This window comes from Eucyclogobius newberryi, unplaced genomic scaffold (assembly GCF_026437365.1).
Source record: "Eucyclogobius newberryi isolate DKJ021-1_F unplaced genomic scaffold, fEucNew1.0.hap1 SCAF_10, whole genome shotgun sequence".
Lineage (NCBI taxonomy): Eukaryota > Metazoa > Chordata > Actinopteri > Gobiiformes > Gobiidae > Eucyclogobius > Eucyclogobius newberryi.
In genome coordinates this window covers 32,780,163-32,796,399 of record NW_027315724.1, presented here as the reverse complement: position 1 = coordinate 32,796,399, position 16,237 = coordinate 32,780,163, and the positions used below count along the sequence as shown (strand labels likewise).

The 16,237-nt window shown below is 40.0% G+C and overlaps 1 protein-coding gene across 4 annotated transcripts in view; it reads left to right on the top strand.

The window, feature by feature from the left end:
• Positions 1–292: 292 nt before the first annotated feature.
• The window catches only part of LOC140368244 (eukaryotic translation initiation factor 4 gamma 1-like), a 44,930-nt gene continuing 28,985 nt past the window's right edge, over positions 293–16,237 (top strand). The window contains exons 1-6 of one of the 4 annotated variants that reach the window (XM_072455217.1): positions 293–338; positions 425–546; positions 1,685–1,762; positions 6,647–6,679; positions 8,795–8,950; positions 9,889–9,991. In XM_072455217.1, coding sequence (XP_072311318.1) covers positions 472–546; positions 1,685–1,762; positions 6,647–6,679; positions 8,795–8,950; positions 9,889–9,991 — 445 coding nt within the window. In that variant the 5' untranslated portion in view covers positions 293–338; positions 425–471. Of the gene's footprint in view, positions 339–424; positions 547–1,684; positions 1,763–6,646; positions 6,680–7,639; positions 7,832–8,794; positions 8,951–9,888; positions 9,992–15,094; positions 15,246–16,237 lie in introns of those variants that run through there. The other 3 variants (XM_072455223.1, XM_072455211.1, XM_072455231.1) reach the window with 3 other exon arrangements.

Here is a 16,237-nt window from a genome sequence, read left to right as displayed (position 1 = left end):
TTTTTTTTAGATTAATCTGCTAACTGCTACTCAAATCCTCACAAGGAAATAAAAGTCTTGGTCTGTACTGATGGCGTCTGGAAAAATCACTGGACATGTTATTGACACTACGCCCTCAGTGTGGAAAGCAAACAGTGATTAGAGCCATATTTGTTCATGGTGTTTTTCAATGCACAAGAATAACGTCTATAGCTGTTATACAAGAGCCATCCGTTAACTGCTTTTTAATATAATGTATTATGTACTGCTGCTAATAATAACAATACTGTGCATTAGTGTTTTTTTTTTTTAGGAAAACGTCTCTGCGTAACAGCACCTGGACCTACAAAGTCCTAATTGTAAGTATTAGCTCTTCCATTTATTGCACAAACGCAGTTGTTGCCTGGAGATTTTAGCGTGACTCATTTGTTTTGTGTGTGTCCAGATCCGTACACGGGTCCAGATCTGCGTCCACATGCAGATCTCAATGAAATGAATAAAGCACCGCAGCCTATAACAGGACCCCCCACTACCCCTCACCCTGCCCCCTCCCCCGGCCTCTCACAGGTAAGACGCTGACCTGAGCTACACCGAGCTACACCACACCACACTACACCGAGCTACACCACACCACACTACACTGAGCTACACTAAGGACTGGAGTCTGATTAGACTGAGGCTCAAATAGGTTTGTACGTCTTGTATTGCGGGTCACAGAGGCAGCAGTCTTAAACAGGAGGGTCCACCAGACTTCCCTCACCCCAGACACTTCTTGCAGCTCCTCCCTGGAGTCCCAAGGCGTTCCTAGGCCACAGGGAGACATAATACCTCCAGCTTGGTCTCCCCGGGGGCCTCCTCCCGGTGGGGATGAGTGCTCATCCTGCTCATGACCATAGGTACATGGTTTGCCTGGTAAATCGAGAGCTTTCGATTCTTCGTCACAACAGTCCGATACAGCGACCGCATCACTGCAGGCGCTGCACTGAACTGTCAGTCTCACACTCTTTCCCACACTTATTAACAAGACCCTGAGATACTTGAACTCCTCCACTTGAGGCAGAGACAAGTTTACAACTTTTATGTAGTAAAATGGATCATCAGGGTTGTATGCTGATGATCTATGCGATTCTCGTCCAATAAAATGGTAAAATAATTTAATTGTTTTTACAAGTTACTGCATGTTCCTTATCAAGGAGAAAAACATTTTGTGTTAATTGAAGCCATCCATCATGTTTTTTGCCATTTGACAGCAAATGTATTTCAGTTATTACTGTTAACAAAGGTAAACCAAAAAAAGTATGAACAGATACTGCACAAACGATCAGTATTTATGTGCGTTTGAGCCTTCAGTTCTTAGATGAATAACATCTGCCTGTTATGGTCTGTGAAAAGCTATGGAAAAGCTATTTTATGGATCCAATATGAGATAGGAAAAGAAACACTGGCATAAATGTGTAAAAACACAGACAAAAGTACGTACATTCAGAAAGATTATTATTTTTCTTTTTTTTCTTTGAATATTCGTGATATTATCCGTTTTTCCAATCCATCTCATCTCCATGAGTGGAACAACTGCTTCGGCCTAAACTTCTCGGAACATAGAATCTTTTGTGTTGGATCTTTTCACTTGGCACTGTTGCTCTGCCTCTCCACCGCTGTCCCACCATCCTCTGCTCTTCTCTGATCTCTATCCCGTCTGTTGCAGCCGTCCTTCCCCTCTGGGCAGCCCACCTCTGTCATGTTTGCCACCTCTCCAATGAATCCCACTCCACAGCCCCGACAGGTAACTCCCCACACCGCTCTCACACTCACAGCTCGCGTCTTGTTTCTGTTCACTTGCCTCCTCCAATGTTTCAATAGACTTGTTGCAAAATGCGCAGATCCCGCTGGTTGACTCAAATGTCCATAAAGCCCCTCCACCTTTAATTATGTATTTTATAGTTATGCACTTTTCGACTGGTTCTCTTTGGTGCCGATCATGATGGTCCGAAAGTTTCTCTTTTTAAAGAAGTGAACCGTACCGCTGCGTTCGAGGGGTCTGAGGGGGGCAGAGAGGAAATAGCTCCCAGAACGTACCGTCTTGCTTTTGCCCCTCAGAACGCTTTAGCTGCGAGATAATTGGACAAGAGAGAATGCAGACTTGAGTGAAATAAAATGAAAAAAACTAAAACGGCAAATTTCAGCAGATTTCAAATTTCTCACGAAACGCGTTCTGGATCCAGGCTTTTAGATTTGAAAACACCCCGTCCAAATAAACTTCGAATATGGAAAGCCAAAATTATGATCACACCCCGCCACTTAGGAGCAGCGTATTGCGCCGTATTTTCCGACGCTTTTAACACTGTGCACCGTCTCACGTTACGGCGTGCGCCGCAAACGAGCGCACGGGTACCATGCGTGCTCCGTGTGCGACGTCCCTGCACTCAAAAATGCCCGTCCACGTTTTAAAATACCCCGTCCAAAATACGGGAAGACTGCCCTCTATCTAAAGCCTGTCTGGATCTTGTGATAAGCGAACACATGGATTTATATGGGACATTTGTTCAGTGCCAATAGTGGGAGTAATTTAATTTAGTTTCTCAAATTGCATCAGCTTTTTCACTTGGGTCAAGACCAAAAATATTATTTTCAGTGCATCCAACACAGTCTAACCCCAATGCATTTCATGACATGTAATCTTTTGAATATTGATTATTTTGTGGTAGCTTTGAGATAACACTGTAAAGGTAGAATTTAGGTTGAAAGGGGTTTTCAAACATTTGAGTTAACCGGTAGTAACGGTGCAAGAGTATTCTGCAGCTGTTAATCATGTCAACTGAGACAAGACGGCCACTTGGAAATAAGATAAGATAAGATATTCCTTTATTGTCCTACATGGGGAAATTTCATTGATGCAACACAGGTAGATACAGAGGTAGATACAGAGGTAGATACAGAGGTAGATACAGAGGTAGATACAGAGGTAGATACAGAGGTAGATACAGAGGTAGATACAGAGGTAGATACAGAGGTAGATACAGAGGTAGATACAGAGGTAGATACAGAGGTAGATACAGAGGTAGATACAGAGGTAGATACAGAGGTAGATACAGAGGTAGATACAGAGGTAGATACAGAGGAAAAGAACACTTTCAGTAGAAGATCTCTTATAAACAAAAACTCCCATAGACAAAACCTCCCATTTCCCAACAAGGGATGGAGGGGAAAAATAATAAAGATAAAAATAAATACATAAATACCATTGCATGTGATCATGACAGTAATTGCACATGAATATGTGTCACGACGGCACATGGATTGCACATGAATTTCACAGAAATTACCACCTCTACAGGGTGGCTTTCAGTGGGTGGGGTGAACAGAAATGAGACGTGGAACTTTTTTCACATTCTAACAAGTGGATATGTTTGTTTTTGTTAAACTATCTTATCACAAACGTACACAGTGGTGCTAAAGCTTTCCTCTTGCTTCATGTTCAGTGTTTGGCTTCTCCGCAGTGATGACTCAGTGTTATCTGACATTTTCACAGTGGAAATGATGCTGTTTGTGGTTCTACCTGTGCAGTAGTTTCATGTATTCTCTTCACGCGTAATAATAAGCAAATAAACACGCCGGAGGTTACTTTAGAACGAGGTGAGGAGCTCTGGTTTAACAAACTGGTACCTATCTGATAAATCAGATTTAAACTAGCTGAGGACTGTCCTTCTGACGCCTACATTACATTTAACCTCTGCATTAGAATGTTGTTGTCGATGATGTCAAGCGCTGTCAACAGAACCAGGATTGAGTCCCTGACTGGAAAACCTCACATGATTGTCCTGTATATGGCATCAAAGCTGTTTAATTACAAATCTTCCAAGGATTTTGGAGACAAATGGAAGATTTGTAATTGGTTCATAGTTTACCATCATCAGGATCAAGATTAGGCTTTTTCAATTGTGGTTTAATGAATGCATGTTTCTAGGACTGTGGAACCACTTAATGAGTCATTTATTATATTAACAGAATCTATAATTAGGGGGAGAATGTCTTTGAGGAGTCTGCTTGGAATCGGGTCTAGGACACAAGTTGAGGTTCTAGAGGACATAATGGCTGAATTTATCTCTGCTTGATCAACAGCAGCAAACCTGTCCTCTATAACTGATGGATTTATATGGGGCATTTGTTCAGTGCCAATAGTGGGAGTAATTTAATTTAGTTTCTCTAATTGTTTTGACTTTATTGTTTAAAAAAATAGAAAATCATCAGAGCTGAGAGTAGCTGGGATCAGACAATGAACAGCAAGTTATGTTGGATTTCTCTGACAAAAACACTTTACAAAACAGCTGAATACTTCACCAAAGGACCCGGTTTATAAAGGGCCTTGTTCGTGTCTCGCTGCTAACGCTTAAGCATAACAATTTAAAAATCAACAGCCCAACAGACTTTTTGTGCACCGAGCCAATTAGAACACATGTTAACCTTATACTGCGAAGGAAAGGTTCCGTAGGTCTTTCCTTCCTGCTGCTGTCAGACTTTATAACAAAAACTGTTAGTACTGAACACTCGCAATACTGACCTAACCATGTGCAATTCTGTCATATGTGCAATTGCTGTTGGAATTCATGTGCAACCTATGTGCAACCTATGTGCTGTCGTGACACATATTCATGTGCAATTACTGTCGTGATCACATGCAATGGTATTTATGTATTTATTTATTTATTTGTCTATGGGAGTTTTTATTTATTTATAGGAGATCTTCTACTGAAAGTGTTTTTCAGACTTCCTATAAGTGATCTGTTCTTCTGTATCTACCTCTGTATCTACCTGCGTTGCACCAATGAAATTTCCCCATGTGGGACAATAAAGGAATATCTTATCTTATCTTATCTTACTTGATTCATGTAATAATGTACAATGATCAGTTCAACCCGCCGCTTCTACTGCAGTGAGAATCTGTGCTTTCACATCAAGCGAAAGGTGCAGTGGTTATTTTGGTCTGTGTAGTGGTGCATGTCTGTCCCAGCTGCTCCTGTTGGGTTTTCAGTAATTAAACCACTTTCTGCCAACACATTAAGAGCCGAGTGCAACTGTTAAAAACACCAAGTGTTTGTTTCACATTAAAACTGATTTCCCGTTAAATAAACTAGAAACTGTAGTAGACGGTACACAATGGTGGTTTGCCTGATTGTTAAACCCAATGACATCAACCCCAAATCTCAAAATAACTCTCCATGTTAAGGCTGAATGAAGGTGAATGTTATTTTGTTGTTGTGTTCATGAATTTTGATCAAATAATTTATAATACAGCACAATTCCATCTGCAATATGAGAAGGAAAGAAATGACCTATGGTATTTTACTCTTATTGATCAATTGTGATTAAAAAAAAGATATATTTATTTTTCTTTTAAAAACAAAAGCCAAAGTTTGAACTCTGCTCCAAAACCACATGTACCTATTTTTTTATATTTATTTACACCCAGGTTTTAATGTTTAAAATGATCTCTAGAGGAAGACCAGGCATCACTTTACAACGTTTTAAAACGGCCTTGTTCAAATCACTAACCTGCCATGATGAATAGAACAGTATATTTGGCAGTAAGTACTTTTTTTTTTGCACTAAATAGATTTAACGTTTGAAAACACAGCTATAGAAAGAGTAAACTGGCACTTCTGTTTTTTGCAAATTAGTTTTTGCAAATAATTGTCATTCTGAACCCCTTACATAGATTTAAATCACTCAAACTGATAATTAGAAATAACTAAATAATGGATTGAAATGTCATCAATTGCACAGCCCTAATCTGACCTAGTGATGGCTATGGGGATCAATCAATGAAGATTAATTAACCCAAAGTGCTTCACAGCCATAAACACACATAAAAAACAAATTTATGTAGGAGTCTACAAGTCCATTTAAGACGCTATGCCTTTGATTCTGGCAAAATAATCTAGTAAAATGCTGCTGATATTTATTTTATGTGGCTGTTGGAAGGTCAAATCTGGGTCCAATATTAGTCTTAAATCCCTCACTTGATTTGAAGGTTTCAGAGCGAGAGATTGAAGGTAACTGCTAACACTTTCTCTTTCTTTTTATGGGCCAAAAACAATTAATTGTGTCTTGTCTGAGTTAAGCTAGGGAAAGGTATTTTGCATCCACACACTGATCTGTTCGATGCAGTGACGGAGTGAATCTATTGGTCCATATTCACACGCTGTCAGTGAGACATAATGTCACCTGCATAATTGTGATAGGACACACCACTTTTACGCATCAACTGACCTAACGAGCAGCATGTATAGATTGAATAGAAGAGGTCCCAGGATTCACCCTTGGGGCACCCCAGAGGTCAATCCATGTGGTCTGAGACACAAGTTCCAATCTCAACAAAGTACTTCCGGTCTTCCAAATAGGACCTGAACCTTTTTAGGGCAGTGCCAGTGATGCCCACCCTGTCAAAACCCGCACTGAGACCTTTGTCACATTAATGAGAGCAGTTTCTGTACTGTCTGAAACATGTCTGAAAAAGATCAAGAGTCGTTCTGTATGAAAAGGTGGTTTAGCTGTTGAAAGGGCAGGTTTGTTACAACTATGATCTTTTTGCACTTGTGTTTGTTTCTGAGTTGGAGCGTGCACTTCTGCTTTGTCTATAACCTCTGTCCTGTGTGCCTCTTTCCTCCAGTTCACCGCTGGGCCCCGGGCTTTGCACCAACAGGTACTAACCACATACACACTGCGTTTACAAAATAAATAAAGCAAGAAGACTAAGAGACAGTTTTAAAATGAGAGAAAAGATTACCTTGAAAAATGAATGGATTGTATGATTTTGTATCTGAATGTATCTGTATATGGCTGCACTAATATACTATGAAAAATGTAATTGTTTTGGTGTTTTTTGATCATTGTAATTGGACTATACAGACTTGAAAAAACACATACGAAAAGACATTTTTATAACAAAAACAGTGGCATTAATAAATCAATTGATAGCGTAATAAAAATAAAATTACTATTATCTAAAAAGTATATTATATTATGCTGGCGATGTACCATCTAAATGTATTTCTGAGGAGTCAGTCTTTAAATCTTGCAAATCATATTAATGTCAAATGTCAGATGGCTTCTTTTTATCACACAGTATAGTTTTATTGATTAACAACAAATCCAGAACCCATCATCTGTTAAATTTTCCGTACTATAAGTTGCACTGGAGTGTAAGTTGCACCAGCCAAAAAATGCATAATAGAGAAGAAAAAAACTTATACAAGTCACATTGGAGTATGAAATAAGGTGGCCAGTGTGAAAATAACAAATAATATCACACATAAGTTTAAGTCGCAACCCGGCCAAAACTATGAAAAAAGGTGCGACTTATAGTCCGGAAAATACGGTGTATATGAAAAAATTGTCACAAGTTTTCCCCATTTCTAACACCATAACGATCGTGGAATTCTGCCCTATCACCATTGGTCAAGTCTGTGACCAATTTGAAATCAAACTTTCTGAATGAAGTTAATGCAACCATGTTTTGGTTCTGTAATTGTCACAGTCATTATTAGTTATTTCCTTATATAATCACTGTTCTCAATTAACGGGTCAATCGCGACATCCCTATTCGTATTAGTTGGGTGTTTAATGGAATCATTTTTAGCCTGGAGTTGAGCGGTTCCCTCTGGTTCTTTGCATGTGGATTGTTGTAAAGACGCTGCTTTGCTCTAACTCCTGTGCTGCTCTTGTCTCCTTCGCCCCTGCCCTCTTCTTCCTCCTTCTCATCCTCCTCTTTCTTCTGCTTCTGTTTGATGTGTCTCTGTGTGTGATTTGTGTTTTTTTTTGCGCCGCTCTAAAGGGAAACTTCAGATCGCTACAGGTAACCCATTTTTTCCTCCTCCATGCCTCAGCACTCCTCTTCTCTCCCTCTTCTCGTTTCTCTGTCGTTTTGCGAGTACAGTCCGTGCATGTCCTCCTGTATTTGCGCCTCGTTGGCCCGGTGTCATTTCGCCGGCTTACGTCGTCGCGGCAGCAGAATGCCAATGAGGCGCTCTGAATGAACCGGTATTAGCTGCTTTATCTGTTCTGGTAGCGGGCAGCGCCAATATGTTTCCAGCTGGAGACGCGCCACTGATTCATGGTCAAATACTATGAGCTTGTGAGAGTGACTTGCTAAGACAAAGTAAATTGTGCAGCATTACTGGAACATATAAAATAAATCCCAAAACATCTATGTCTTTACAGTATATAACCCTTATTTTTGGGTACTAAGGAGTATTCAGTGCTATTGTACAGAGGCTCCCTAACTTTTTACTCCATAAGCCTAAAAATAACAATGCGTAGAATGTTTTGCCTGGAAGTTTATTTTCCGATTTTAGAAGGAAGTTCAATTTCAATATTCTAGGGCTGCAACGACTAATCCTAACCATTTATCGTGACTTGTCGACGCTTAAAAAAAAAATTAATCATATTTTGATAATTGTTTCAATTGTTTCCTGGACTATACACTCTAAAATACATGTAAAAAGACATTTTTATAACAAACATGGCAGCGTTACAAAATCTCAAACGACTGCTAAATACTAATTAGTTGCAGCCCAAGAAAATACTGCGTTAAAGTTTGGAATTGAACCTCAGAAATATAGGCTCCTTTGTCACATCGTTTTTCCTTCTGATATAGGTTTGCCTGTTACAAGAGAATGTTTGAATACGTAACTTTGAACTAATCAATTTCTCCTTTCTTGTTCTTGGCTGCTCTCCCTCACTCTCACTGTTCGCCACGCTGTTCCTTTTCCATCACCTGTTGCCCCCTCCCTCTTCCTCTCTCTCTCCTCTTCCTCAGCCCTACTACTCGAGCAGGGCGAGCCTCCCCCCCGGCAGCGGGCCTCGCGGGGTCCCGCCCAGCACTGGGCCGCGGCCCGTCCCCCCCGCACTGTATCCGCCGGGCTCACAGATGATGATGATTTCCGGGCCGGGACCTTACTTCATGCAACCACAGGTAAGAGTCTCAGCTCGTGTGGGTTTGCCTGCCGTGCATCACAGGCAGAAAATTAGATGTCTTGTTACACTATGGATCAAGATGAGTTTTTGCTGGACTTCCGGTCATGGCGGCGCATTGAGATGACGCACCCACAACTCTGCTTCAAAATGTGGCTTTAAAATCATCGTTTGAGCCACTTAATCCCAAAGAATAAAAGAAAGGCACAGGTCTGGTAACACTACGGGACCAGAAAAACAATACGAAAAATGATGATCTGGATTTGGAGTCCAGATCACGTCGTCCTAACCTGTGGCTTGTGAGCGTAGAAGGAGAGGAAGGAAAGGGCATTATTCTTGAGCTCTTTCTTTGAACCCTAAATGGGGAAAAACATACAATTTTAGCAATTTTTTCATTGTATAAAGGATTTCCCAAGTTATTCTTTGAAATGAAATGGTGAAAGATTTACCATACTCTGTAACAAATCAAATCAATAACATTTCCATTAGACATGCACTTTATTATTTATAAATTAAGACAATCAGCACTTCAACTCTCTGTGGGAAGGAAGGTTTCGGGCATCCACAGCCACTGGCAAATTATTGACACTATAATAGTTCAAGAAAAGTGACCTCCTCTGTGATGTCAAGTTGTATCCTGGATTATTTATTATCCAAACATGTTGCACAAACTTCAGCTGAACAAACAGGCAGATGTTCGTATCATTTATGTTGGACGTGAGCCACCAACGCCAACCCCCGACAGAGCTCAAATCAGCTCCATGTGAGTCTTTGTCACTTGAATGTCACGAGATAATGACAACTTTCTTTCTACCCCTAAAAAAATAAACGTATTGTTACATTAATCATTTCTGTAAAACGGGCAGATGACTGTGCAAGTTAAAAATGGCAAAATATTGTATGTAAAGTGTAATTTTTATCTGTTTGTTGTTGTTGTAGTACCGACCGACGGGCTACATCGCCGCGGCGCAGCAATATCCTGGACCTGCGGGAACACCGGGCTTCTACCCAGGCACCAGTCCAGCTGAATTTAACAACTTTGGTAAGAACCGACTTCTGCCACTCAAATAAGCACATTTTATAACATTTTCTGAGCGCTACAAATTCATGGGTAATGAATTCATGATTACGATATTTACTGATATAGTTAGGACTCAATATTTGTCGTGTACTTTCTTTTCTGGAGTACGAACTTTAACTACAGAGGTTTTTCATTGTGCGATTTATTTATTATACTAATATTGCACATGCTTTAGGTTTCTTGTGTCAATAGCCATGTGATAGTTTCTTAAGCAACATAATCACGCTTTAAACTTGAACATGACGGGCCTAACTCCCCCTTCTGGTTTATTCCTGTTTTGAGCCCAGTTTATTCCTGTTTTGAGCCCAGTTTATTCCTGTTTTGAGCCCAGTTTATTCCTGTTTTGAGCCCAGTTTATTCCTGATGTAGACTGGGTTTTGGCCTCTTCTAGTCCTGGTTTAACCCTAGTCTAATCCAGATTTAGTCCACATTTTGATTTGTAAGTGTGAATTGGAATGAGAAGTGCATATCTCTTCAGACTGTTTTGACTGTGGGATAGAGAAGTATTTCCACTTTGGTCCAGATAATGTTAAAAATACATTTGAGGTAAAAGTTTGGTTATGTAACCATTCAAGCCAAGTGTCTTAGTAGAATAGTTGGAAATAAAAAGGTAAAAGGACCGTTCCCATGTGTTATTACGGTAGATTGGTTGGTTTCTATTGTACACAGAGACGTTTTGACTTTATGATTATTAAAGTGATGAAAATAGTTAGTAAATTGGCTGTTCCCATTGTTAGGTTGTTGGTCAGCTTGGAGTAACAAACATTACTTTGACTCGTTGAAGCCCTGGCACAACTTAAGTCTCACTATTTCAACACTTTTAAGTGCTTTTTATTCCCCTCTTGACATTAGTCTTGTTACACGTGGTCTTGGCTCTTCCTCATTCAGTGCAACTAATGCCACATGTTGCTTTCCCCATATGCTGCCTCGCCCTCTAGAGGTGACTGTGGGCTAGTGCTGTGTCTGTTACTGCTGCTGCCCTGAAATCAAACCTGCTGAACCCAGTTTTTTGGCATCCGAGCAATGCAGTGTCTTTGTTTGAATGGCAGCGCAAACAGCAGGACTCCAGGCCTCGAAGTAGACCTGCTTAAACTGAGCCCAGAGTCAGTGATCGTTTTACAAAGTGAATAAATGAAAAAATAAACAAACCGACCAACGTATACGTCATTTTATTTTAAAGGGCCATTGTGTGTATATTGATCAATCAAACAACTTGAAACTTGAAACATTTGAAGTTTGAATACTTTAGGAACTCAAAACTAAAAATATACATTGTAAGCTTGTAAAATTCAGCAAATCTAAATTTACTTGATTACTAATGATGTCATTCTTTTTTTAAGATAAGATATTCCTTTATTGTCCACACATGGGGTAATTTCATTGTTGCAACGCAGGTAGATACAGAGGGAAAGGACAGATAACTTATAGGAAGTTAAAAAAACACTCTTAATAGAAGAACTCTTATAAACAAAAACTCATTGCCAGAACGTCTAATTTCTTAATAAGGAATGGAGGGGAAAAATAGAGATAAAATAAAATAAAAACAGCTAGCATAAGACAAAATAATACTAATAATAACGGTCAAATAAACACTACATCAGTTATATGCACCTGAATTTGACATTATTTAAAATATGAACCAGATTAATCACACTTTTAAAATGTGATTAATCACATTGCGCCCCTTTTTAAATGCCATTATTCAAATGTCTATTTTAAAGTATTTTTGCACATTTTCTTAAAACGCGTTTATCATTTAGGCCTATTATTTCAAGTCCAGACATTGGATTTTATTTTGAGTCTGTGTGCTCACACGTGTCACGTAAATGTACAAGACCAAACAACAGTCTCGGTGGGTTCACTTTGCTGTTTGGCCTGGTGTCTGCAAGTGTTACAACGTAGTTTCATTGAACATTTCGCCACACGTGAGCTTTATTTTTGTCACGGAGCGCTCGGTGTTCTACTCGAGATCTCCACCTTTGGTTTGTTCTGCCCGCGGAGCAAAGCTGAACCGCTCGTAAACGTCAAACGCTGAGGGATCTGCGCTTGTACACGAGGGGACTGAAGGGAGTTATGTGTAAAATTACCTGCGTGAAAGCAGCGTTGCTCCCATGCCTTCCTCCGTCACTCAGGTGAGCCTCCAGCGCGTTTGGTCAAAACGGGCCGTGTGATTAATCCATGTCAATTCATGCTTAATGCGTAAATCTTTCCGCGATCAATCGTTAACACGTTCCCTTTGACAGCAGTATGAATTACACACACACTAAACTGTGATCTGCTCACATGACCCAAACTAGAGCCTGGTATGAAAATGAGACGTGGTTCATTTTAGCCTCGTCTCTATAAATACATCAGTGTTGATCATGTTTTGGGGTTTGTTGATATTTCATCGATATAAACAGTTTGGATTGAAGTTGTTGACCTTGTAGGGAAATGCATTCTCTGCATTCACATCATTCGTCACCTTCTGCCACTGTAAGAAGTTCTGCTGGAGCTGGGATACTTTTGTCTTTATGCTCTCAGGTCTTCACTTAGGGCTGCGGCATCTGTAATGATTATTTTAAACTTTTTTGACTATGATATTAAGGGAATGGAGATTCAAAGACTGAGTATGTCTAAAGGACTTTATTAAAAAACTTTTTCATAAAGATTATTAATTACCGGTATTATATCGGTATTGTTTGTCCATTACTCAGCCAGTGGTGTCTTTGTTAGTCGTTTTACGTGTCGACTTATTTTTTTATTTGTATAATGAGAAGATGGCACGAGAGAGTTGTTTATGAAGATGCACCTCTGTCTGAAATATGCACAGTAAACATAATAAGCGGCCTAAAACTGAGGAGAGCTGGGCTGCTGCATCAGAGTAAGTTTTTGTTGTTGTTAAAGCAATCACTTTTGTCGTGTAATTTCCATTTGCTGTTTAGTGCTTGGAGTAGCTAATCTGGATTTCATTGTTTTTTTTACCAGACGATAACAAATACACTCTATTCTACTTCTATTCTTCTTTCTTTTTAAGACTTCAGCCCTAATCATGACCTATTTTAGCGCTCGGATATTTTGTTATTTTCGGATATAAGTTTAAATGACCTCATTTGAACATTTATTTGACGTGACGGTTGGTTGTTTTCATTTCTTTAGCCAGTGATCAAGCACAATGAGCTCCTCGGTTTGGGTGGGCGGTTTATATACGACTAACTTAACTAGTCATCCCAGGTTCAGATGGGATTGTATTTGTTTTTAAACCAGCAAGAGCGTATGTTACTGTCAATACATCAAAAAGCCATGTAAATCAAAAGCATTATTCAAGATTCAGTTTATTGTCATTATCATCAAACACTAAATTTGAATGATTTTCCAAAGAGACCAAACTTTGTAAGCAACTTTCAATTAATGGGATTCGACTGAAGGTCTAGTTTTGATTGTGAAGTGACCGCATACATTTTCGCATTCACCTCCTTCACCTCCACTTCTTCCGTGCCCTTTAAGGGGATAAGCCCCGTCAGTCCAAATGGCCCCTTTCCCTAGAAATCAGGTAGAAAGACACGCCCCCACGCTCGTCAATTCCTGGTTCGCTCACGGACTATGGTGACGGGGTATTTTTAAGACGCCCACCCCTCCACCAGTTTGACTGACCCTCTACAAACAGGGCAGCCCTCCCTTTTGTGCTGCAGCGATGTCTCCTATCACTCGTCCGCAAAGGGAAGGAGAGAGGAAATGGGAGCCAGCTGGACTCATACCACAGCTTTGTGACCACATTTATTTAGTTATCTTGGCTCTAAATGGCTGTTACAATTTGATATTTACAACGCAATAGATATCCGTAGGTAATTTCCTGTAAATATATATCTATATTGCACCACTTTTTTAGTGTCACGCTCCCTTTTTCTTAGGACTGTAGTCGAGTGAAGAATTTCAGTAGTAGTAGACTTAAAACACGCTTTTCGTTTCGTCGACTAAATTGGGGGGGGGTTCTTTAGTCGTTTACTGTCTGGTGTTGTGGTCGAGGATTATAAGAATAAATGCACAACGGCTCAAGATTATTTTGCCTTTTTATGCAAATATACTAAATACAATACATAAGTTCTTGGTCAACTTAAGACATGTCCGGCTCTCAGAATCATTAGAATCTCGCCAAAACAACTCCGTACACAAAGAAGTACTAGTCAACAGCATATACAAAAGTGAAAAGGCATAACAAACTGTTCAGTCACTCTCAAAACTCCAGCTGAATCAATGCCTTCTCTTTGGTGCCGTGGGCCCTATAAATCCTGATTATTCCTATAAAACATGTCGACTAATAACAATTTTGCTCAACTGAGACACCATAGATTTATCTAGACTTAACAATCAAAGGCTTACAGTCCTACTTTTTCTTGCTTTCTTCTGTTGTATCTGTATAACTGATTTTGTTTTATACCACTATATTATATCACTGACAATGGTCAAGTAAATCTCTTTCCAAAGTCCACCATGTCTCAACTTTCAATTGAAAACAGAAATACAATAAATGTAACTACCTATCTTTAACGTCAATAGTGAGTGAGCTTATTCAGTGTACTTGTTTTAGTTTTTTGTTTCAGAAAATGACAAAATACTGCACAATGTATACAATTGGACGTGGATTGTAGTGAATGTGGTTTTCAAGACCGCAAACTTTGAACATTGATAGTCTAACGTTTATAGTACGAAATTCTACAAAAAGAGCTGATTAAAAATTGAAATTAAAACAAATCTTTCATATATGGATACAAGGTGATATTTTTGCGCTTTTGTAATTGTCATTTCACAGACAGAATGCGAAAATGCAAAACACGTCCTCAAGGTTTTCCTGCTCGAAGAGACTTAAGGGGAAGCGCCAAACCTAGACGAGATTAGGAAAAGATAACGGTCGATTTAAACCAATTAATCATGCATCCCTTAAGTCATGCCTGAACCTCGATCATTCTTGGCTCCAAACTGCAGGAAAAAAGTGAAAGCCGAGGGAGGATTCAGAAGGTCAGGGGGCGGAGCTGGGTCCAGACACGCTGGAAGAGGCAGGACTCTCTGCATTAAAAGACTTCATTCAGCTCGGGCACCTGTACAGCCGACAGGGCGACGTTTCGGAGAGGGGGTCCCAGCACTGCCCCCTCTCTCACACACTCCTGTAGTTTTACTTTTTAACTTTTCAACATGGGCAACCGAGCCTCTCAAGAGCAGGAGAAGGAGGACAATGAGGGTAGGTCTCACCCGGTCTACTCTTCTCTTTTCACTCTCCTCCCTCCAAAAAAAAAGACAAAAACCCATTTACTTTTGCACTTCTTGAGTCATCTTTGATTTTGAACGTCTTAGATGAAATAAAGTCTTGTCTTCCTTTTTTTTGGCGCTGTGGTTTGTTCCCCTCTTCTCTCTCCTTTGCGTTCCCTCCCTTTCGCTCTGGCGCACGGTCTCTGCGGTGGGTTTTTGACTATATTTAGGCTGTGTTGCTCCTGGTCAACAATGTAGACTCAGTAATGTGAGTTAGACTGAAATGCACGCAGAGGAGGGGGAGAGAAAGAGGCAGAGCTCACCGGGCAGGAAAAAACAGCGAGGCCTTGCGCAGAGGGGGGGGAAAGGAGAAAAGAGGAGGAAAAAATATATACATTTGGGATTTACTATTCAAATAAGTTTATCAAAATGGGTTGTACCTAGTTTCAAAGCCCAGCAGGTAATGTCATGATAAGTGTCTGCTTTCTTGTTGGCATTTGTCTGTAAATCTTTTTTGTTCGTTCAGTCTTTGGAAATAATGACAAATGAAAAACAGCTGCTTTTGTACTGCCAGATCTCAAGGGAAAACAGTTTTGTGTTAACAGCGAAAGACTGCTTTGTCATTGCATGCAAGGTCTACCTGTGCTGCGGGGCCCAGATACATTACCGCTGTGGAGCAAAGTGGGGAAAAAAAGGCTAAAGAACAAAAATATGCCGCAAAGAATGCTGTCAAACTGTAGCTTTAATGTGTCTTGTTTAGTTACTGGGTGTTATTGAAGGAAAGGGCAACGCTCACAGCTTCAGGTATGCAAGCTCCTTAAGGGGAAGGAAGTCTGCTGTTTATGCCTTACAAAAATATTTAAAACTACTTGATTATCTTTGTAAATGTATAACGCTTTTGTGAACCGTCTTTTGGGAAGGTGGGATTTAGTTTGAGCAGTGATGTGACGCAACCCTCTGTGAATCCCCGACAGGGTTTTGGAT